General features: G+C 42.1%; 1 protein-coding gene across 3 annotated transcripts in view; it reads right to left on the reverse strand.

The window, feature by feature from the left end:
- The window catches only part of vps13a (vacuolar protein sorting 13 homolog A), a 50020-nt gene that overhangs the window by 21065 nt on the left and 5206 nt on the right, over window positions 1–23749 (reverse strand). For 2 of the 3 annotated variants that reach the window (XM_023802877.2, XM_023802879.2), the window contains exons 2-39: window positions 20748–20791; window positions 20204–20246; window positions 18264–18359; window positions 17719–17820; window positions 17080–17189; window positions 16829–16888; window positions 16664–16723; window positions 16286–16366; window positions 15928–15985; window positions 15630–15757; window positions 14294–14400; window positions 14018–14189; window positions 13724–13786; window positions 13361–13490; window positions 12735–12829; window positions 12406–12548; window positions 11899–12100; window positions 11442–11556; window positions 10283–10419; window positions 8271–8403; window positions 7849–7966; window positions 7583–7724; window positions 7309–7393; window positions 7044–7219; window positions 6584–6740; window positions 6312–6391; window positions 6143–6202; window positions 5850–6027; window positions 5163–5279; window positions 4548–4651; window positions 4102–4269; window positions 3359–3666; window positions 3111–3258; window positions 2736–2877; window positions 2520–2644; window positions 1569–1738; window positions 1073–1299; window positions 26–351 (exon numbers count right to left, since the gene is read on the reverse strand). In XM_023802877.2, the coding sequence (XP_023658645.1) occupies window positions 26–351; window positions 1073–1299; window positions 1569–1738; window positions 2520–2644; window positions 2736–2877; window positions 3111–3258; window positions 3359–3666; window positions 4102–4269; window positions 4548–4651; window positions 5163–5279; window positions 5850–6027; window positions 6143–6202; window positions 6312–6391; window positions 6584–6740; window positions 7044–7219; window positions 7309–7393; window positions 7583–7724; window positions 7849–7966; window positions 8271–8403; window positions 10283–10419; window positions 11442–11556; window positions 11899–12100; window positions 12406–12548; window positions 12735–12829; window positions 13361–13490; window positions 13724–13786; window positions 14018–14189; window positions 14294–14400; window positions 15630–15757; window positions 15928–15985; window positions 16286–16366; window positions 16664–16723; window positions 16829–16888; window positions 17080–17189; window positions 17719–17820; window positions 18264–18359; window positions 20204–20246; window positions 20748–20791 (4910 nt within the window). The remainder of the gene's footprint in view (window positions 1–25; window positions 352–1072; window positions 1300–1568; window positions 1739–2519; window positions 2645–2735; window positions 2878–3110; window positions 3259–3358; window positions 3667–4101; window positions 4270–4547; window positions 4652–5162; window positions 5280–5849; window positions 6028–6142; window positions 6203–6311; window positions 6392–6583; window positions 6741–7043; window positions 7220–7308; window positions 7394–7582; window positions 7725–7848; window positions 7967–8270; window positions 8404–10282; window positions 10420–11441; window positions 11557–11898; window positions 12101–12405; window positions 12549–12734; window positions 12830–13360; window positions 13491–13723; window positions 13787–14017; window positions 14190–14293; window positions 14401–15629; window positions 15758–15927; window positions 15986–16285; window positions 16367–16663; window positions 16724–16828; window positions 16889–17079; window positions 17190–17718; window positions 17821–18263; window positions 18360–20203; window positions 20247–20747; window positions 20792–23749) is intronic. The other variant, XM_023802878.2, reaches the window with a different exon arrangement.

The following is a 23749-nucleotide window of genomic DNA, read 5'->3' on the forward strand; positions in this document are numbered from 1 at the left end:
AACAGTATAAATCATGGCGGCCTACCTTCAGGGTGAGAGCACTGATGCATAGCTCCATGGCCTGTGGGGTGCTGGGGGTTTGGGTGCTCTGGAAGAACATCTCGCAGGGCTGCAGGACGGTGGTGATGTTCGTCCTGTTCTCCCTGACGAAGGGACAGGCCACCACCTTCAGGTCCCGAATGGCTGCCGTCATCTTCTGTCCGTCGGGGCTGCTCTTCATAAGCACCTCGCACTGCGTGGTCATAACCAAGGCGGGAGCGTCGGCACGGGTGAGGTCGGCCACGAACACGATCTCGGGGTCTTTAACAACGATGTTCATTTCTGACTTGGCTGCCACAGGCTGCGTTGGGGCTGTAAAAAGAGATTTTTTTAAAAAGTAAGGTCAATCTGTCATTCCACCTTCCACAAAATTTTCCAGAATTTCTTAGAACTGTAACCACAAACAGCAATATGAAGTGTTTTAAGAATATAATCTCAACACTCAACTATAATTACAAATTCAATGACAAAGCGGAAAGCACATGCACACACGTGTATATTTTCCAGTGGTTTCAATGGTCACATCCCTATAGCAGGGGACAGTACAGACTATATTATTTTGGTGCTTTGTATTTCTCAGTGTGGATGCTTTTAACTTTACTAGTTTTATATTTGATTTTAATGGTTGCTTACCACCACAAGATGGACATTACCAAGAATAAGATACTTGCTAGCTATCTAACCATCATTTCACTCCATACAAACACATGAAAGTCTCATTTATCTTCAGAGCTTAATGTATCTTAACTTGCAGTTACTGAAGTGGCACTCAACCTACTCAAAACGTTCTAAAAGATATAGAAGAACATTCTCAACTCATTCAGTCAGTGTGCTTACGCAAGATGATAATCTATATCAGTATTTCCCAATCCGGTCCTCGGGGACCCATAGTCAGTCCATGTTTTTGCTCCCTCTGAACTCCCTACCAGACAGTCCACATTTTTGCTCCCTCTTAAAGCAAAAACGTAGACTGTCTGTGGGTCCCCTAGGACTGGATTGGGAATCAGTCATCTATGTCAATTGTTGCACAGACCTGCCTCCTTGGATGACGTGGGAACCTGCTTAGTGTTCTTCTGTGGACCAGAAAAGCCCTCTTGGCTGGATTTGACGAAGATATCAGCCACAGTCAGCAAAAACTCCATGCTGGCACAGAGGTAAATGTCCTGTACAATGGTGTCCAAGGTGGTGCCCTCTCTGCCCTGTCTGTAGTTCACCTCCACCATGACGTTATTCTCAGCACCTGTTCTCATCTCCACCATCCTGGACCACAAACACCGGACACATTTCTTTACTTCTTAGGACAAAACAGTCAGTCTCTATCAGCTTGGTCAACAGTGATTTAAGTACACCATCAAATCTGTTTCTCTTGATTCCTTAATCACTCTCAGGATTAACAAACCATGTGGTAAAGGGATATTCTCTATTTTCATAATTTAATTCAGAAAGAACAGAAAGAAATCAACACTGCTCTCTAGAGTAATCCTGAGGTGCTAAAGCCCTTCTAGCCATGTCTAAAAGCCACCATCTACCTGGAAGTAATCATCTTAACGTTTTTTCGTTTGTCATCCAGTAGGCAGTTAGCAAGTTTGACAGAGGCCTTCATGGAATTATCGTTGTACATCTGAACAGCTGTAGAGATTGTGCCCAGTCTGAACTCTGCCAGCTCCAAGCGCTCGTCACGGGGATCCAGTAAGTGAGCCTACAGAATGGACATTTCCATTAGTCACCCCAGTATCCATCCTCTACAGTCGCATATTGCTGCTATCATGACAAAATAAAATTTGCCCAGTTTCTCATTATAAAACATGCCAATGAGGTTCAGTGGTATGCAGACCTACATGTACTTTCCATCACAATATTTCGGAATGACCATAACCCCTAAGTTCCACTGCAAAATTGGATGAAACTCTGTGTAGCTACTTGAAAGATATAGAAGAACATTCTCAAGCAAGGGTATAACTTTGGGTTGATCATGGGGGTTGGGGGGGGGGGGGGGGGTTGAGGTCTCTACTCCATCTTATGGGGGGGTATTGGCCAGTTTTGATTACTGGGTGGGATTATGGGGTGGACATAGCATGGATCCACATTCTTACTGGCCATCAAAGATTTATACAAAGTGTGGAAACATTAGTAGGAGGACATAGAACATCTCTACAATTTGCATGAAAATTGGACAGTGGACGTCTTCAAGATCGATCATGGTATAAAATCGCCAGATCGCCCACCCCTAGAGGGTTACAACCCCCATATTGCTCCCTGTTATTTACGCCCATGTTCTCAAGTTAGAATGGGAGACATAATATGCCTTATTGGAAAGATTTGAGCATATAAATTTATTACCATAAAACCTATAGTATTTGTGCATCTCATATTGAGAAATCTCATGATTATGAAAACGGGGTAAATTTCATTTTTTCATGCTCAGGAGCAATGCACTGCCATAACATTTCCATCAGTGAAACTACCAACTTTCCACATACCTCATTCCCGCTGTGGCTGTACAGAACTACAGTCATGTAGTCAAACTTGAAGTGCAGCTTCAGAGTGGTCTTCAGCTTGGCAGCCTTCTGGGTCTCCACCACTGCCGCAGTGACCACAGTGCTCCCTGGAAAGCACAAAGTGTTATTTTTGGACTCCCAGACACATCTGAATCCATGTGTGCTTTTGCTAGGGGTCACCATTGCATGGGACAGTACCTCCTGCATTCTGGGAGTCCTTGTTGGACATTGTATCCGACTTGTCCCCAGAAGCAGGAGGGGATACAGCATCTGAGGTCTCTGACAGATTTTCGTTAAGCGTCCGCAACACCACCGTCATGTCTTCTTGACTCAGGACCAGCTAAGAGGTAAAAACACAAAGATCCTTCATCACTGACACTTACACTACAGTAAAACACACACACCCACACACAAACAGAGGAGTTGCCTGTATACATGTTTACTCTGTCCCATGAAGACTCCCTAAGACTACTTATCCCTTCAAAACAAGATTGTTAAAGCTGTATGTCCAGTTTTGTGGAAAGAAAGAGAAAGAACAAGCCAGAGTATGGAGAGTAAAACGATCCAACTAACATTCATTGGCTTTAGGTGAGCCTTGATCTCAATGTCAGGAACACTGTGGTACCAGGATGAAGAAAGGTTGCGTTCAACAGACAAGTCTAGGTTGACAGGTTTCAAGAGTTGGATCTCTGTCTGGAACTTCCCTTCTTCAAAAGTGGTCCTGGAGAAAGGGTATACATGAATCAATACGTTTCAAAAAGAACCTAAGGCAAACACTACCCCAATATTTGACACCTTCCATAGACAGAATGATTTCACACCTGAACATCTTGAGGTCACTAAGGTCTACCATCATGACATCAATGACTGGAGGAACTCTCTTGTAGGTCACGGATGACACCATGGTGAAGTGGTTCTTGACAGTGATCCGACCAAAGTCTGCAACGATGACATTGCGGGAGGTGGATGACTGAGGGAGGAAGACGACGGGCGCCTTGATGTCAACGTCAAGGGAAATGCGGGTGCTGCGCTCCGCCAGCTCCATCACCCCCGTCGCAGCTTTCTCCGCCACATGCACTGTTGCCTCGGCCAATGCCTCCTTGGCCGTCTGGAAGTTGTTGACAAATGCCTGGGGGTGGGAGGTGAGAGAAGTTGCATAGATCCACAAATGGACTATGACACAAAACAGTTCTGTATGAGTGCATATTTCTCCTCTGCCACAGATTGGCAGACTCTCCAGGGTGTGTCTTACTACAGAGTCTAGTTACCCTGGAACCCTGACCAGGATAAATGGTTAGAAGACGGGTAGGTCGATGGATGGAACCTTAAAATATACATTTCTGTCCACATCCAAGTAAGTGACGTAACATATTAGGTTTATCACTTTGCTTGTAATACTTGCTCAGAGATACAGCAGTTACAGCAGTACAGATCATTGCAGAAAAAGTGATATATATTAAAGAACTATGCTGGGTAAATGGATGAAAATTATTATTTAATCAGCATCACCACAACTGCACATATATGACATTAGTGTACGCATATGTAGATGAATGAGTCTCACCAGAATGGTCGACAGGAACTTGTTGAGGAATATGAGCTGAATGCACCCTACAGTGAGTGTGATGCTTGTGTCCACGATGTTCATGTTCATGTAGGCATCCCCTTCCGTGGCGTCCACGTGGTTGACCAACCGGAGGTCAAACACCTCCTTTCCGGCAATGGATACCGCCTGGTATGAAATCATTCACAGTGAGAAGCAGGCATTTTGTATAAGTGTTAAACTGAGCATTGGGCCTAACTGTTCTTAGTCCTTCTGCTAAGCATCAGTGATCCTGCTGTTTTTCATAATGTATAGCTTTTATTTTAGGGGCAAATCAATAGCAGCAAAAAACAGCAATCAAACATTGTAGTGGCCCAAACCATTTAAGTAGATGAAACTGGTCAACACTTTTATAACTGTACTCTAAATCAAGAAAAAAGTATAGAATTAGTAATAGTAGAATATACCTTCTTATATAGTGCTTGTTGGTCACAGTCTAGGATCACAATGTTCTTGAGGTTTGCTAGGACCTCAACAGCCTTCTTCCTCATCAATACCTGAGACACAAGACCTTGAAAGCCAAAATATGATTATACACTTAATTATTGCCAGCAATTACACACACTGGTAAAAAGCTGCCACCAGATGTCACTATCGGCACACAAAACACAGTGCAGTACTAAAACAAAGGGTTGTTGAATAGCAAGAGGAGTGATAAAGCTACACAAGCAGAAGCTAATATCTGTGAAGAGACCATCTGCCATATAATTATAAACCCTGAGTTACTGTAGCAAATTCTGCGGTTGGGAAGACTTTAACTCAGGGGTGGGGAACCTGTTCCATGGAGGGCCAGTATGGGTGCGGGTTTTTGGGATAGCCTCCACATCAGCCAATCCTGGAGACCCACTGTTATTGGCTGATTGAAAGGTCATACCAAAAACCTGAACCCACACTGACCCTCCATGGAACAGGTTCCCCACCCCTGCTTTAACTGGAGTAATATATGACAGGTAAAAATAACATTGTAAACCCAAGCTTCTGCACAATGGACTCAAGCTATTGAGTGGAAATGCATACCGTACCTTCAATGCGGATCTCGGAAATGCGGCCCTTTTCCCCACGGATGTACACCTTCAAGCAGGACAGGTCTGCTCTGATGTGCAAATTCACCACGTCTTCAAATTTAGACTTCTTAACAGCTGGAAAGAATTAACAACAAAGACATTCATTTCAATGGGGAGAAAAACCAAGTGCTACTTGACATCAATGGCTGCCAACTCTTTGATGTGGAGATAATGAAACAATATAAAGTAAACACAGCAAGTAACATAAAAAAGATCTAAACTGTGATAGAAGCACACAGGATAAATGAAATGGATACACAATTGATGTATGAAATACAAACATCTTTTTAGATGTTGCAGCATCAAATATTATTGCATTGCTCTGCGCTTGAAAATAACGATAAATTGATCAGCCTTGATTTTTATGAAGCTATCAATAATAAAAATAATCCATAATAAATTTAGGCATCACACTTTAACAAAGTACTATAAACCAAACATTCCCAAATGTATTGCTACTTAAAAGCAGGTACTTGAAGATCAGAAGCAAACATTGTTCAGTGAGGCTCAACACCATCTCACTTGCTAAGCTGGGCACTCAGAGCCACTCAGTTCAAAGCAGGATGTCATCGTTCACGTTAAGAGATTACAGCACCTCACTGGCTAAATTCTACATAAAAGAGGTAACAGAATTAAGAGTCATACAATGTTTCCTGGCAACGGCAGTCTCTTTCTTCCCTTCTTCTTCATCCTCTTCCTCTGGAATGGTTGGAAGTTCTTCTTGCATCTCCTTCTTCTCAGGGGGAAGCAGGCTGTTCACAAAGTTCATAGCATTAAGCAGAGCTTCGGTGTGTAGATGAATGTCCAGCGAGGAGAAGTTCACCTGAGACGGGAAGCCCAAGCAAGACACAAGATCACAAAACATTGCTTTTCCAGCATTAGCCATGTTTCTGGAACGCGAACATGGTTGTCGCGTTAAGCTACAGCTTCATTCTCACCTTTATAAATTGCTCAGTATTGTTGTAAAGAGACTTGAATTCTGGTGCAGTCTTATCTGCCTGTAAATAAAAATCTAATGAGGATCACATAATATTTGAATGAACATGTACAACAACAAGTCACTATAGTCAGAAAAGCCTATCAGTCAAGAAAACAACGATGAAATACCTTGATATACTCCAGTGTTAACAGGTCATCCTCTATGTTATCTAAAGTGGTGATGAGATGAACCGGCTTGTCCTCAGTATCTAAAAACAGACAAGGACATACTCGCATTTTCTCTTGGAGCCCCTGTTCCAATCCCTTATTCTTTCCTATCCTTCACCTGGTAGAAGTCAGGAATATGGCTGCCCCCCCCCCCCAACACTCCTGTATGATTTGCATCCAACATCATTTGCTTTGACTGCCTTCATAATGGTCATAAGTGCCAGAGCTCTTACCCATGTACTCAGGGCACATGAGGCAGATCTCGCGGAGGAAAGTGTTGGAGGACATGTCAAAGGTGCGAAACTTCAGCTCCGTGCCAAGTCCCTCGATGTCCAGATGTAGGACGGTGATCTCGCAATTCCCAGCGAGACGGCACAGCTGCACGGAAAGCTGAAAAGACCAAACCATGCTGGCTCTTTTAGACTTTCAGGGGATGTTCCCTGTATAATAATCAACTTCTCTACATATACTTCAGATACAATCAAAATTTTAGACTATTTAAAGCAGTTTGAGAAGAATATTTTGTTAAATCAGGACAGATTTAAAGAGATTTGAAAAGCACAAATATTGAAATGTTATTCCCACTCTAACAAATATGATTCTGGCTTAAATGCTTAAGTTTAAAATAAAGAGAAATAAAAGTAAAGACCACCGTGTATGCAAAAAAATAAAATACTCTAGAAATAAACCCACCACACTGATCTCAAAGGTCATCAGAAGATCGGTCATGTTCTTCTTAGGGTCTTTAAGAACAAGGGACTTTCGTTTTTCAGTCGAGTTGCGTGGTAGAGAATCACTGCTAACATCGAAAAATGGCAGATCCTCGATAGGTGAGCTGGGAGCATCGAAGAAGACATCCTCTTCTGATCCTTTGGGGATGACATGCCCCACACATCATACAGAAAGTCATGCATGGAGCACAAAAACATGCTTATTCTGGACAAGAACAAGCTCTCACCAGATTCAAAATGGAGAGATGATCGTAGATCAGCAATTGGACCCTTCCTTGGGGTCAGCTGAGGTGTATACGTTTGCTTATTGCCCTAATGAGAGAACATGCACAGCAAGGCCAATCATTGGCTGGTTGAAAGTGTACATACAAGGATAATTAATTCACCACATTGGCATCCCTGAGCATGAATTCTGTCACAGATGTAAATATTCAGAAAAACAGTTACATTCTCCCAGCAGGTGCTGTGGGAAGGGTTGGGTGAGGGGGAAGTAAGTCTAACCTTGGGTGTAGATTGGCCAGCTGTGCGGTGGGCTGGATGGCTCTCTGGCAGTGGGATGCTATCAATGAGCTCAAGGAGCCCTCGCACTTTCTCATCAGAGATGCAGAGAGAGAGCAAGGGCAACTCGCCTGAAATCTTAAACCTGAAAAAGAACACAAACAGCGTGGTTGTTGTAACCAGGAGGAGACCAGTTTAAACACCAGGAACAGACACAAGAAGTTGTTTTTTCTTAAACACATGGGTAGCCCTGAGAGATGAACACTTACTTGGGCATTCTGGAATCGGTCACCACCATGGCCCTGCTGAAGACAACGGTCAGATCCACAGGTTCCAGAATATGGAGCTCTGACTTCTTTAGGTTCCGTGCTTTTTTCCAGTCCCCATCTTTAGTATTATAAAGCAATAATGTCAATCAGTATAAATATCATAACAGGGCAGAACTGGAGGGAACAGACCTACTAAATTACATGTATACGGCTACAGTACACCTGCAGAAACATTTCTAGTAAAAACAACTCAATATCCCTAAAAACTAACAAAAAAAAACAGTGATACACGAAGCAAACAACTATCCAGAAGATGGGCACTTCAAATTAAGTATACAGGGGCTACATTTCAAAGCAGAATTTTGAGATAAGACTTCATAGGGAAGCAAGCAGAAATCCAGCTGACGGTAGCAAGCACTTACCCGGCTTGCTGTAGAGAAACTGCAGACTGGTGAGCTTCACATCAAAGCTGTCATAAGCACGGGACATGATGTCCTCTAAGGTACTTTGGCCCACGGACAGCTGAGGCAGCTCCTTACGACTTTTGCTGGACACCTGAAAGAAGAAACAGGAAGTCAGACTATCCACCTATCATCCATCCAGCTATTCACCTTTATCCCAGGCCCCGTGATACCTTGCATGAGTTATGGGCACCACTTCTGCTTGGTTGCACCACTGAAGTGGAACCGGTGTTTTCAAATATCAGCCATAACAAAATAACAAATCAATATGTGAGAAGGATGATATATCGATATCTCCGCAGCAACAAGGTTGGATGTGTTTTGTTAAAGGAGGTGAAGAACAACCTTACCTCTGTTGGTTTCTTGTCAATAAAGTGACTTGAACATACTTAGAGTGTTTTCAGTGGTTTCTTTAGGTTCTTCAGCCAAATTCATCATGATTCATCATCTTTTGGCAGGCGATTGACCGTGTACTAACATTGACAGCTACAGTCCCTCTTTGTTGATGGTGCGTGACCAATGCATTGGTGTTTAAGCCAAACATTTAGCTTAGCTTGGTTATTAGGAGGTAATCGATATGCCGATATTTTCAAACTCATTTTAGCTGATGCTGATACCGATATCGATATACACTATATAGGCAAAAGTATTGGGACACACCTCTTAATCATTGAATTCAGGTGTTTCATTCAGACCCATTGCCACAGGAGTATAAAATCAAGCACCTAGCCATGCAGTCAGGTTTACAAACATTTGATAAACAATGGGTCGGTCTGAATAGTTCAGTCAATTCAAGAGTTGTGCCTGGTTGAGTCACGCCCCATCGCATTTATCTCCAAGGTCCATATACACCAACAGAGACACCAGAAAGCGAATGAAGTAGGGAGCTAGTGGGTGTATTATTTTCTGTAGAGCACTGTGTATACCACAGTACTGTACTTCGTGTCCTGCCTCTCCCCTGTGACCAAAGAGATACGCCAAAACTGACTTGCATCCAATGGTCCCAGTCCCAGATGCAGACACAAATCTGTACACTAAACTACATAGTAAACGTCAGTAAGCAACATAAGCAACATAAGATTTTCTTTCTGTCAACACTTAGAGATTGATTTTGTTTAATGACTTGAAAAAGAAACAACATAACAGGGAATATTTTGAAAACAAGTACAGAAAGTATAACTATTAATAGAGAAAAAAGTTTCTGGATTTTTTTTTTTTGAATATTTTTGATCTGTACTGCAAAATACGTCTGTGTAGCCGACAGAAGGAAACTTGCTGCTGCCACTCTTATGCATTCAGTGCCATTATGTGCACAGAGATAACATGTCACCTCATCAGACAGGCTCATCGGCAGAAATTTTCATAACTGCTGATGCCGATAATAAACTTTTTAAGCTTTCATTGGCTGATACCCTTGTGATGCCATTATCATTGTGCATTCCTAGTTATTAGTACAGCCGCAAACAGCGCAACATGTACACACACACACACACACACACACACTCGTGGTTGCAAGCATACATTCCCCTGCCTACCTGCTACCCTTCACAATTCCCATAATAACCCATATACCAAATGCATATACCATTCCCTATTCTGTTTATAACCCATATACCAAATGCATATACCATTCCCTATTCTGTTTTTTACCCATATACCAAATGCATATACCATTCGCTATTCTGTTCATAACCCATATACCAAATGCATATACCATTTCCTATTCTGTTTATAACCCATATACCAAATACATATACCATTCCTTATTCCATTTCAAAATCATGACACCCAGATGTATTGACAGTTATGACCTGGGACTTGCTTGATACATTAAATTTATTCACATGGAAAAGAAAATACTTTCCAAAACAGCAATAAATAACTTCTGCACATTGAAACACAAACATCGTCTTTAAATGAGTCATTCACAGTCATTTTTAAGAGGCACAAAGTGGGTGAGGGGAGCCAGTTACCTTGAAATTACCAAGGTCCAAGACCACCACATTCTTCGAGGAATCGTAAAAACCAGTTTGAGGGACGATGACATAGGAGGCCATGAGATTAACTTTGAGGTCCAGCACCTTCTGTGTCTCAATGACATACATGAGCCCTATAAACGAGAAACAAGGGCATTGATAGCAAACAAATGACTGCAAAGTACATCAGTAACAGAAACACAACATAAGCTAATTGCTATTACACTAATCTTTACATTACCGAGTTCCCAAAATTCATAGCATGTAGGATTGTTTATAACAAGAAACTTTTATGTAAGTAGTGGACAGATTTCCACCTGAGGGCCACAACAATGACAGTGATCTAATGGCAACTATAATAACCAGAGTGTAACCAGAGTGTTATGATCAGTGTCAACAGGGCTTATACTCTTCATGTATTCATATAACACTGGAACCAAAAGACGGGGGGGCTGAGGGGGTCAGTACGTCCGGACAATGACTGTGGAAGGACCTCCGACAAGGTTCTTAATGTCCATTGCTGGAGAGACTCGCTGACCCTGCTAACATTATTTTTGAACAAATATAAATGTCCCTAATGTATTCTAGTTTCCCATAGCTTAGTGTGGGAGCCAGCACCTTCATCATCTCACACCTAAATGAATATGAAGAACTCAGTGAGTCAATCAAACGTCTTCGGAGTTGTGACAGAAGGATGAATTAGGGCAGCATGTCTTAGATTTTATTTAAAAAAAAAAACAAAAAAAAACAGAGTTTAGTAGAGACAGCAAATTCAAAGAACTGAGGTGGGCGATAAAAAAAGGGGGGGGGGGGGGGCAGAGACATGGACATCATCATGACGCAGGAGAGCAACACATGCCGCATGCTGGCAGGGAGTGGATGAGGGGACCTCCAACCAGCACAGCTCTTCAGATACCTTCTGGAGGATCACATTAATAAAAAGGTCATGCTTTTAAAGTCCGGTACGTCCGAACGCACACCGGGGGCATCGCCCGTAACTCGCTGCATTTCAGGGAACATAAGCTACATTATGCAGTTCGCTGGCTTTAATCCACTTCCTCAGTCGGTATCCTGATCTGAACCTGTGTACAATGGCCTGTATGTGTGCAGCAGGTGGTCTGTGGTTGGGAGACACTGCGTCAGCTGCGGGGTTCACCTGTGGATGTACGGTCTCTGAACTGCTCCAGCTTCATCAAGGTGGCCGAGGTGATCTCCTCCAGCTCCAGGTCTTGTGGCGGCATGAAGAACGCCGACATGCTGTTGATAGTTATCTTACAGATATAACATGCTTCATTAATCATCACAAAAGGAACATTCGCTTTCCATCAGCATAAAATTGTAGTATTCTGAATAAAAAAAAAACGTGCAGTGACATTAGTGAAAAAAACCACTATAATACTAAACAATAATTAAAAACAAATGAATGACAGTATATTTGCATTAAGTATTAAGCAATCTTACTAAGCTGTCAAATACCCATCTATATTTACAGTCCAGTTCACTCACATCAGGTTATAACAGCAGAGGCCATTCAAGAAAACTGTCACACCAATGTGTTTAATCATGCCAGCTACTGTAAATAATAAAAACAAATGAAGCGGTGAGTCACTCACTGCATCATAGACAATTTCCAGTGGCTGAGACTCAACGTGCAATCGCTGGTCTGACGACTCATCCAGGGGGTTGGTCTCGAACACCACACTCAGCAAGGGGTTCTGGTGTTCGGTCATCACGTTCCGCGAGGACAGCAAGGTGGGGGAACAGTTGTGCCGAGGCAGCCCGGTCACCTCAAAGAACGTCAGCTGAGTCGAGATTCTGCATGTTCGCCAATATATGTCAGTTACCGACTCACTCGGAATGATTTAAGATCTTTAGCTGTGACAGTTCTGCTCACTTCCGCCTTAAGTTCAGATAACAATAAAGCGTTACTCTGCGAGTGTGTGTAACCTCCAGGGATGAATTAGAGACCCTCCTTGATCCTACTTCATTTATTGAAAATAGATGGGTAACGTGAAATGAAGACCCAGGTTAAACAGGAAGATCAAAGCCTTATATTACAAAGGAGAGATTCCTAAAAAGACACTTTCTGTGAGGTGTGGCTACTTAAATCCCATACATACTTAATAGCCTGTGCTCCCGGCCTCTGCGTTAGCATAGCGCTGAGATCAATGACGGCGAGCTTGATAATTTCTGGCTTCTCTTCATTCTCCTTGATTGACACAAACAAGCTTTGCAACTGGAATTTAATCTTCATGTCTTCAAACTAAAAGAAATGTATACATACTGTAATGTAATATCAGCTTTAAATTCACACTGGACTCATGCCTTGGAGCGACTGCTCTCAAATCCTAAAGGGACGCCTAACGGGGGAATATGCAGAAGTACAGTGTACATGCCACACAAACACCCAGACTACCTGCGACTGACGGGTCAAGCAGGGCTCACTCACATTCTTTGGCAGGTTATGATTAACAGCAGTCTCGCTGTATCCAATGGCAGTGTAGAGTTTGGCCTTTTCATTGGAGGTCATCAGTTCATCAAACGCTGCAGAGGTGCAGCAAAGAATAACATCAGCACACAACAAACCACGACTCTGCAAACGGGACACCCCTGCCTGCTTAGGAAATGCCCTTATCCATTCACATGTGTATTTGCCAAACCAGCATATTACTCTCCTCTAGGACAGACTATCAAAAACTGGAGGGGAAGATCTCGTGATACGATTTTAAAAGAGCAGAGAATACAAATTATATTAATATAAATCTGTTTATAAAGCTGAATATAAAGCTGTTTATGCCCATCAAACAAGGAGAGCCTGCAGGTAACAGAAAAAAAGCTTAAAGAGCAGTGACCAGATACGAGAGCCCTCCTCAGGATAGGTACCACAGAGACAGTGGTGGTGTTGACCACCATGCATTTGCATGGGACCCCAAGATTTGGAGGCCACAAACAAGTACTACTGGGGGGGGGGGTTGCTTTTTGAGTAGGGCCCCAGCAAACTGGACTGTTTTGGGTGGTTGGTGGCGACAGTAGACTGTAAACCTAAAGCCCCTTCTGGAGTGAACTCTGCCTGACCTCCAGCCTTGTTATCCTTCTGGGTGCCGCTGTCCCCATTCCAGCTCCACATCCAGGAAAACCAGCCCTGGGTCTGCTCCTCCTCCGGTTTCACCCCAGGGCGGTATATCCGCAGGCCGGCCTTCATAGCCTTGACAACCACAACACAAGGCAGAGGCTGAATTACTGGGTCATTGCTGGTACGATTATCACTAACGCATAAGCCAGCTATTCACTGATACTTTGCGCACATAGAGATGCAAGAAAGTTTACTTATTATGACTTATTAAAGTTTATAAATATTTCAAGTGTCTTAATGGACTTGGGCTTGCAGTTCATTAGCTGTGTTTAGGCATTAATAAGTGACATAAGGTGATCTCATACCTCCATCTCAGCCTGCTGACGTGCTAGTGTGATGTTGAAAATATCCAGTGTTGTCTCTGGTTCCTAGACACACACACATAAACCACACCATCATGCAGAACAAGGCAGTTTATGCAAACATACCAGAGCAGATTCCCTTCACATTTAGACACCTTGTCATTTGTTCTTCATCTTCTAAAGATTTCATATCTGATGTTGCTGCTGTTTGTGCCTGAATTTCTCCTTGGGAATTAATAATGTTTCTCCCTCTGTCTCTATACCTATCAAATTTTGAAAGTGTGTGAGATTGCCAACCTCCAGTTTCTTCACCAGGTCTTCGCTGGGCTTCTTGCTTATTATTTTCTTCTTGTACAGCTCCTTGTAGGACTTGACCTTCTGCCGATGTTGGCAGATGTGGTTCCAGGACCACATGTGGAGCCGGGGCTTCACGTTCACTTCCATGATGCTGGTTATTATATACTGCCACCTGATTGGTCAAACATGGTGAAATGCCTTATATAGGAACTAATGCTGCATCAACTAGATATTGATCATGCTGAAAACACTGTAATATAGTTTAATAATACTGACCACATGTGTGCATTATTGTGAACAGGAATGCAAGGACGATACTTCCGGTATGGTAAATTCCTAGACATCAAATCAACAGATCCCAGAAGCTCCAGCATACTGACATACTGAAAGAAGAGAACGTGGAAAGTCAGATTTGATGTGACACACACGTGCACACGCAAACACACACAGACCTGTACTCATCTTTGTGGGGACTGTTTATTTATTTCTATATGCAAAACCCTAATCCCAGCAATGACAACCTTAACCACTACCCAGCCCTAACCTTGACAATAAGTAACCAAACAAAATATTGCCTTTTGGCATTATTAGTTTTTTGATCGCAGTTACAGATTTTTATTAAACTGAATTTCCCCCAAAAAATGGTCCCCACAGCATCAAAATATAGGTTTTTATCACATCGTGGGGATGTTTGGTTCCCACAATGTAATGTATACCTGGACCACACACATGCACACACACACACACACACGCACAGCTTCACGAAGCATATATAAACATTCAGTGGCCAGTTCATTAGGAATACATTCTTATAAATGCTCCTCCAAACAGCAAATCATGTGGTTGCAACCTAATATATGCAGCACGTAGAAAAGGTTCACTTCCTGTTCAATTAAGCATTAGGACACCCACAACGCCTGATCTAAGCGTTTTGGTGCCAGAAGCAGCCACCCTCCTGGGATTTTCACACACTAAAGTGTCCAGAGTTCGCAAAAAAAAAATGGTGTGACGAACCAAAAATATCCAGCCAGTGGCAGATCTGTTCCTGATAAAGCCCTAGTTAATGAGTGAGGTCAGAGGAGAATGGCCAGACTCATTAAAGCTAACAGGAAGTCTACGAATACAAAAATAACAGCTCAGTTTGACAGTGGTGAGCAACAAGCCACCTCCGAATGCACAGGTCTAGGCCCAACTCGCATGTCTGCAGGCAAAATGGGTCATGCCCAGTACTAGCTAAATCAAGTGGCCACTGAGTGCATAGAAGAAATACGGCCATTAATCACAACAGATTTTTGTGAACTTATTCATTTGTTATTATATTACCAATAACTGAGAAATGAATTGAAATTCCGAGATACTCTGTCTTTATCTGATTGTAATGATTATGAAATAGGCTCCTTTCATTTTTCAGGTCTAACCTTAGGTGCCCTACAGTCATCTATCTGTCTGCAGGCAATAAAACTCCCTCAGTGAGCCTCAGAACCATTACCAATGTCATTCCACTCCTCGACACACAAAAAACCCTCATCCAAGCCTTACTGCACAGCCACACAGAGGGTGGAGAAAACATAGGCCAGCGATTTGGGAACAGGATGGGTGACGTGTCCCTCACCTGCGGCCTGTTGAGCTTAATGGCAACCTCTGGGAGGTTCACCACCAAGTCCACTTTAGGTGAGGAGAAGTCCACGTCAGACCGGGGGTTCATGCGTAATTTAGCGTTGGCTGATATCGGACGAAAAACTAGCATATTAAAAGAAAACAGAGCAAAAAAATTTTACACTAAAACATTTTTTGAACAAAATCTTCAGTCCATTTCATTTGGAAAGTTTTACAGCAAAACTAACTAAAAACAAATATTCTTTGGTCTTTAAGGCAAAAAAGAATGATAAAAGATGTGGTGTAGCACTTACTGAAATCATAGTCCTCTGGAATTGCATTGTGAACTGCAACACTGTCCTTCAAGCACATCTGACAAACAGAGAGCAGAAAGAAAGCAGTGGTTTGGCTAAAAATAACAAGCATGACAAACATGGCTAGCCTAATACCCATTAAGAGGATTACACTACTCACAATTTTATGGCAATGTTCTATGTCACCAATTATTTGTAATGTACTCAGCCATTTTTAAAAGGAAAAACACGGCAAATATGCCGTGAGGTGATCTTCATAAATATGCATGTTCTCTGCTATGTCTACCTGGGTGTTCAGTCATCGCAGCTAAACCCGTCCACAATAACAACAAACTGAACAATGGGTCATATGACTTACCAAGGCTTCATCTGGATTGTGATTGGAGTACATCTCAGAATTCACATTCCAGTAAGCAAACAGATTATCCAGACGGACGAGCTGTAATAAGAAATAAACAAAAATAGTAATCACAGGCTGAAAGTTAACTGGGAGAAGAGGAAAGTTAAACACTGCTCCAGAAAGTAAGGGATACTGAGGATGAAGCAGGGGAACATCAAAACATCACGAGACTGACGTGTGAAAACCAAAACTAATCATTCCAGCACATTTTCAATCAGTGTATGCGTGACATTGTTCTCACATTAGGTGCAGACTGGGTGCAGTGTTGGGGAAATAATATTCTTTACACCAAAATACCATTTATTCCTCTGTCTGTGAAGCAGTGGATCAGTTTACCTTGAAGAACAGCTTGGATTTTTCATCTAGCAGACATGGTTTCCAGTTTTCATCCGCAGTCTGGGTTTGACAGGTGACACAGTGTTACTCATAACCAAAAATCATGGAGTGAGTCAGGTGTCAAAACACAATTTAGGTTTGTTGATTTGTGAGGGCGTGGGGTACCTGCAGACTGAGATTCTGCAGTGACACTCCAAATGAGAGAGGTGAAGTGGGGTTCGTTACCTGGGAGGGACAGATAAATACTGGCCATCAACAGAGAGGTCACACAGGCATACTGGTGAAACAATCGAACTAGGAATCTATGGAAACGCATATAATATTTCACTGGTGAAGGTTAATCTCCCCAGTATAAAACCATCTGAGGAAGCACGTCACAGAACTCGAAGCAGTATTCCTATTGGCAGGACACTCACGTCATCCTCATATCGAATGTGAATGTTGGAGATCTTCACTTGAAGGTTCTTGATCACCTGAGTAACCAGCTTCTCCACGAATGTGTCTTGCTTCTCTTGATTTGGGTTGTCTGTCAAACAAAAGGGAAAAATCATACGATTTCCGAATCAAATATTTACCAAAATCTCTTTTACTTTTCCTCTTCTATTACAGCATTAATTTCATTTTATGTGATATTCTATATCGATATCAATGACTAAAAAGCCTTTTTGGGACTGTACACTCGAATTACAGATGTCTTCATCTTGGCTTTTGACTCTTTCGTCTGTTTTTGTCTTCGCTCCTTCAGTGTACACATATTTCACTTTTCTGCAATGTAAGACCTCAGGATACATAGTTCTACCCATGATGCCTTGGTGTGGCTCCTGGTTATTGCTGACCAAGTCTACATATCCCACCAGTGACAATAATATCACAATCTGTTGAATCAATACTCTTTATGATTATCTTCACTCAGTGCCAAAGGTTTATATTACATGAGTCAGTTTACACTATAATTCAACCCTTTAAAATGTTCTACAGTTACAGCACATGGACATGGTGGTAGAGCAAAAAGCCTGCATTAGAGGAACAGAAAAGAACAGGCATGGTTTGCACACCTTGCTCGGCGGCTTTCTGTTTCGTCTCCTCGATCCTCTGCAGTTCCCTCTGCCGGGACTCCTGGAAGTGCTTCTCCTCCTTCTCTGGGTCATATTTTATACCTAAAAAATCAAACCGGATCGATGAGGACCAGTCCGGACGATGACCGTGCCTCCCTAAGTCTCGCCAGCAGTGAAGCACACCGAAAGGCGTCGTTAGCAGAAATCAGCTGTCTTCAAGAGGTGCTGATGAGAAGCATTCAGGGAGTTCAGATCTTACAGTACCACCGGGAGCCATTGGGCCCAGGCTGCATCATGCATAATTAACAGCAACGTCAGCAACAGTATTGCTGCGATGCACCAGACAGAATGATGCTGTGGTGACACAGACTTTACACATCTTTCTGGTGCTATATTAGCACCATGGACATAATATATATTAATATTAAATGAAATCCAGTATGAGGGTGCATGGAGATATAAAGGTACCTCATGTTGTTGCATGTGACTGTACCAATTAATGACTGTGCTTTTTCAGGTATAGTAACAGCGGCAGTAACTCTTACTGGCAGTGGGCACAATTAGCAGATAGACTCCATCCAGGGTAGCTTCCACGGACTGCGTGTACAGATTCTTCCAGGGTATCTTCAGCTCCAGGCGCCCTAAGAAAATCAGCGTGGCTCAGTTTAGTCTCCGTTACAGCCCACAGCCAAAAAGGACTCGCCAAAGCTATCAGACAGAACACTGGCCCCAGTTTACGGCCGAGACAAGCAGAAATGAGGGAAACACAGCTGGCCGGCCCCTCCCCCGCCACACATCCAGAGGATAGTCGGCCCAATACAACCAAAAGGCACCGGTGAAGATGCAGGGGATAATGTGCTTCCTTGGGCTGGTTTCCCTACCCAGAGGCTCCTTCAATGCTCCACCTACGTCTAGCGGCAACCATAGTAAACTGTGGCTGTGGCACTTGCCGAACGCCTAGCCTATATTTACTCTTCACTGCTCCTGCATCCAGTCAGCTGTCGCCGCGCCACAAAGAAGCCAGTCGCACTGAAAAGGCCCCACGCTGAAAAAGGCAGCGGTCATTACACAGACACACGCACGCATGTCCACCTCGCCGATCAGGAACAATGGAGAAAGGTGATACCACAGACACAGGATCGCCAATCAGCATTTGCTATTTCAGCCTGAGCCAGTATCCATCCATTTACAACGGTGAACGGGTTTTAAGTGATGAAGGATACGATGATGAGAACTCATGGTGGTATAGAATAGAGTAATTCAGAGAGGACGCCTTGAATGTACAAGGGTTTAAGAAGACGTGAAGACCAGTCCATTTCGTCTCTGTCTTTGACTTTCACCCCTTGATGATGCGTAACAGGAAAAGTGGGGAAAACTCACTTGCAGCCATCAATGATGTTGCCAAGGACAAGACCAAATGTTGCAGTGATCAGACCCTTGGCCCATGACTCACAAAACATTATTATTCAAATTAATTTTAACTGCGTTTCTGTAAAATTTCACAAATTGTTGACTAAAATGAGATTAGTTAAGTGTATATTACAATGGGGTGGCACAGTGGTCAGCACTGTTGCTTCACACCTCTGGGACCAGGGTTCTGGTCTCCACCATGGTTCCATGTGTGTGCAGTTTGCATGTTCTCCCCATGTTATCATGGGGTTTCCTCCAGGTAACACCAGTTTCCCCACACAGCCCAAAAACATGCTAAGGTGAACTAGGTGCAGAAAACAAATGAACGGACGGATGGAGGGAGGGAGGGAGGGAGGGAGGGAGGGACTGACTGACCGGCCGACCGACCGACTATATCACATCCAGTCATCCATCCATCTTGCTGTTTATAGATTACAGGACTGTGGGGGGGTGGAGTCTCTCCCGGGCAGCACAGGGGAGGGGGCAGGAAAACACCCTGGACAATATGCCAGGGCACAACAACACATAGTCACACACAATTTACAGGCTGAAGTTCATTTAACTGTTTGCCATTAAACTGTGGGAGATAACTGAAGAACCTACAGCAGTCCCTCCATATCTCCGGGTGATGTCCCAAGACCCACCGCAGAAACTGTGCACACGTGAACCATCTGCAGACCCCATATATAACGGGATTTTTATGTACATGCATAAATTTCACACAGTAAGACATTGCCAACATTAAATACAGTAATATTAAACTACATTGCACATTACTATACAGTACTGTACAGTACTGCACTCTCTCTCTCTCTCGAATGAAAGGATCCTGATGTTTGAGCCTAATTCTCAAGAGACAATAGAGCATTGAAAAAATATCATATATCGAGGTGACGGAGCAATGAAGTGTGGGTTTGGGGACAAAGGGAGAAGAGTTGTGCTCTGGGTGCCCCTGTGTTACAGTTGGTGACAAAAAATGTTCGAAAATAAATCTGCACGGTGACACCCAAGTATAAAAATCCATTTGGCCTTCAGCAGCACAGTCAAAATACAACTGCAGAGAGAAAGGCCTTACCTATGTGTCCAGCTCGGACTTTGAACGGAATATCCAACTGACTCTGAAAAGAGAATAGGAAGAACAATGAAAACACAGCAAGATATACAGCACTGTTTGTTTATTATTATTATAATGTAAATCCAGTTTCCATGTCCTCTAAATCAGTCACCACTGCCTCTGTCCTCCAGAGCCACTGTCAGAAGTTATCCATTTAGTTTTACCTGATTGCACTACTTAACTAGTTAAAAACTTGGTCAGAGAAACCATGCGAAATAAAATCACTTATTCTTCCATAATCTGACCATATTTAATAAAGACTTGAATATGTATAAGCTTGCCTAAGCTATACATCGTATACAGGCTTTACGTCGTATTTTGTCCAATATAAGAATGGCTAAAATATGACTGAAAATAACAGGCGTTCAGCCTCCTGATGTTTTTTAAAAAGATTCATTCAGCAAACTGTTCAATCGAGGGTAATTAGACACTGAGTCTGAACAACAGTTACTCTTCTTGCTTCCATGCCGAGGAATGTGATGCATATTTTGTTATGTCAACTTACCAATGCATTTTCTTTTATTTCAAGATTCTTTAGTATTGCATCACCTGCAAAAAAGGCATGTCAAAAATAAGCAATAGCATATTAGTGAGCCCTACGTAAAGGAAAATGCACACAATCATCTTTGATGTCTATGTAGGGGTGGACAAAAGGATCATAATCCACAAAATAGATCATTGTTTTGTTTGTTTACAAACCAACCAAATTGGAAAGTATGTAGTTGGGCACTTGTTGGTCTGTTCTGTCTTTATAATAATAGTGTTAAGTAGTGCATTTCTAACTGGGCATTCACTGGAAGCTCAGCCAAGCCACACATCTGCCTAGTCAACTTCTTGACAGCAAGTATCTCTGTAATGTGCTATTTGCTTTATTTGTACATCGCTTTGGACAATGTGTCAGTTAAATTAAAGCTAATCGTTGTTGCATATGTAGAGCTACATCACAATACTTGCAATAACTCTGTATCGCTTATCATGTATACAACTGCAACCGGTCATGATCATTTATCATCATATCACCCACCACCATGTATGTGTCATAAAACAAATGTAAGAATGGGATGTTTCCAAGTCAGAATGCAAAGAAAAACAATAAGCATATTACTAACAGTATATGCAAAGTATTGCACAGTATTAGTTACTTTAAAAGGAGCAGAGGGACGCATCACTATCCCATCCCTGGGTACTGAGGCTTAAATGGGATGTGTTAGGAAGGCTTGTGTCTGTTTAATTATTAACAGAATTTTTAAAAAGATCCCTTTGTGGAACAACCAACAGCTACATCAAAACACCTTCTGACAACAACAGTATGGCTCAGTTCTTGAGCCAAAGTTGACAGGAAGTCAAACATCATAATCTAAAAGTCACATGAAAAGGAGGTTCTGATAAGCAAAGATAGTGAGTAGAAAATATTTATCTTTTTATGCAAGTGACCTACTGACAATATACAAAAAGAAGAGAATGAACTGCAGTTTTGCAGTAATTTCCATCACAATGCTTAGATAGTTTTAAAAGATCAGCAGCAACTGCACTTCAGCAAGTCAGAAGCAATATGGACTCCACAGGCCGCATATTCCGAACAAGCGAAACAAATATATGCAAATAACAGGCATCAAAATTTAAGGTGCAGATATGAACGCCCGAGTATTCATATCCAGATTGCTGCAGTAAGACAGAGAAGCAGTGGCTATTTCAGCTTGTCAAGAAGCTTAACTAACTCATTAATGAGAGTAACTTCAAATAGGTACTTGTGAATTTACTTTAGGATCACCAGGCAGAGACTAATCTCAGCTGCTTTATACTGGATAGCTTTAGTTAAATCTGGCGAGGGATATTGGAAAGCGGAAAGCACACAGAGAGCAGGTAAAAGTGAAAGGGGAGGCAAGCCAAAGGATAATCAACACCTTCAAACTACACAGAGTAAATAAAGTGGGTCTGGCTCTCCAACTCCCTAAATAAACCGCAGGAGAATTTGTTCTGTAACTCGCCATCAAGCAGGCCAAAATGCAGAACAAGTTCTCATCAAAACAATCACGTTTATCTGGTTCAAGCTGAATAAATTGACCGGCAAATATGCTTTACAAGATCAGCATAGCTAGCTAGAGAAAGTCACTTTTTAAATGATTTACATAAAAATTACAGACCACAAATGAAGGCTGCTTCCTGTGATCTATTAAAACAGGTGTTGCCTGACAATCTTCAGGAATCCTATTGGGTTTTTCTTTGTCTAAATTAGCATGTCGACTCTGAGCCAGAGCTACTGCTTGGAAAAAAGACGACAGTGTTTTCCCGGTGTCTTCATATCTGCCTTACGGCAAAACACACCCTTTTAGCTATGCTCTCCATCTCATACTAATTCAGTGGAGAATGAAATTTGAGCAGGGCAGTTGTAGTAGGAGAGAGCATTCTGCTCTAAAAAAAAAGTAATGATGTATTTTTTCTGAGTCCCAACCCAGAGAGCTGCCCCGCGCCCCCCCCCCCAAAAATTAATTTTCTTGTTTAATACTTTTTTGGTCAGTGCATAATTCCATATATGGTATGTTATAGTTTTGATATCTTAATAATTATTCTAAAAATGATGAACATAGTACAAATAAACCTGTCTATGGGTAGATGTGTCCAAACTATTGACTGGTACTGTATAAACATATACAGTTGTCCCTTGGTATCCGCAGGGGATTGGCACCAAGACCCCCTGTGGATACCAAAGTCTGCAGATGCTCAAGTGCCTTACATAAAATGACGTAGTATGTAAGAGATAAACCACAATGAGGTGTGCCAATCGACACAAACCAGTTACACCACCTGACCATGTTGCTTCCACAGAAAAAGGTCATTGTTTGTTGAAGAAATTGAAACTGAAAATCAAACATGACAGTCAACAAGGTCAACTGAACTTGGGATTTCATTCATTTCAATGGAGACAAAATGTCGAACAAGAATTCATGAATTCATGTACTGTATTATATTGGGGATTTAAGAAAAACAGGTAGCGGCAAAAAAGTCAGGGTTGTTGAATTGTGTCTGTGTGTCTATGTCTGTGCCTGTTTGTGTGTTTGTATGTATGTCCAAAGTCTTTTGGCAAGGTAACTGGCTCAGGATCAGCATTCACTTGTGCTCTATGACATGCCAATTTTTCCATGCTTGAAAGTAGCATATATTAGGGGAAAAGAGTCTCTATCGTATTATTTTAATTATGAAATAAAAGAAATTTAATAAATTTTATTTACAGATGTAATTTTTAATCTATGAGTAACATTTCTCCAATGACCGAATTATTGGACTTTTAGGCCTTTTGAAGCTACTCACCAGTCACTGTTCACCCGCTTCATTCTCCTACTTTATGAATTACCTACATAAATTACATTACATATTGCTTAAAACTATAAGTCAATGGAACACAAATATGCAGTAATCAGGTACACCACTTGAAAAAAAATCAAATTTGACAGAAATGATCATGGACACTTATGTAAGCATATGGCTCTGGTGTGAATGTTTCAAACA

The sequence above is a fragment of the Paramormyrops kingsleyae genome, chromosome 2, assembly GCF_048594095.1.
Source record: "Paramormyrops kingsleyae isolate MSU_618 chromosome 2, PKINGS_0.4, whole genome shotgun sequence".
Classification (NCBI taxonomy): domain Eukaryota; kingdom Metazoa; phylum Chordata; class Actinopteri; order Osteoglossiformes; family Mormyridae; genus Paramormyrops; species Paramormyrops kingsleyae.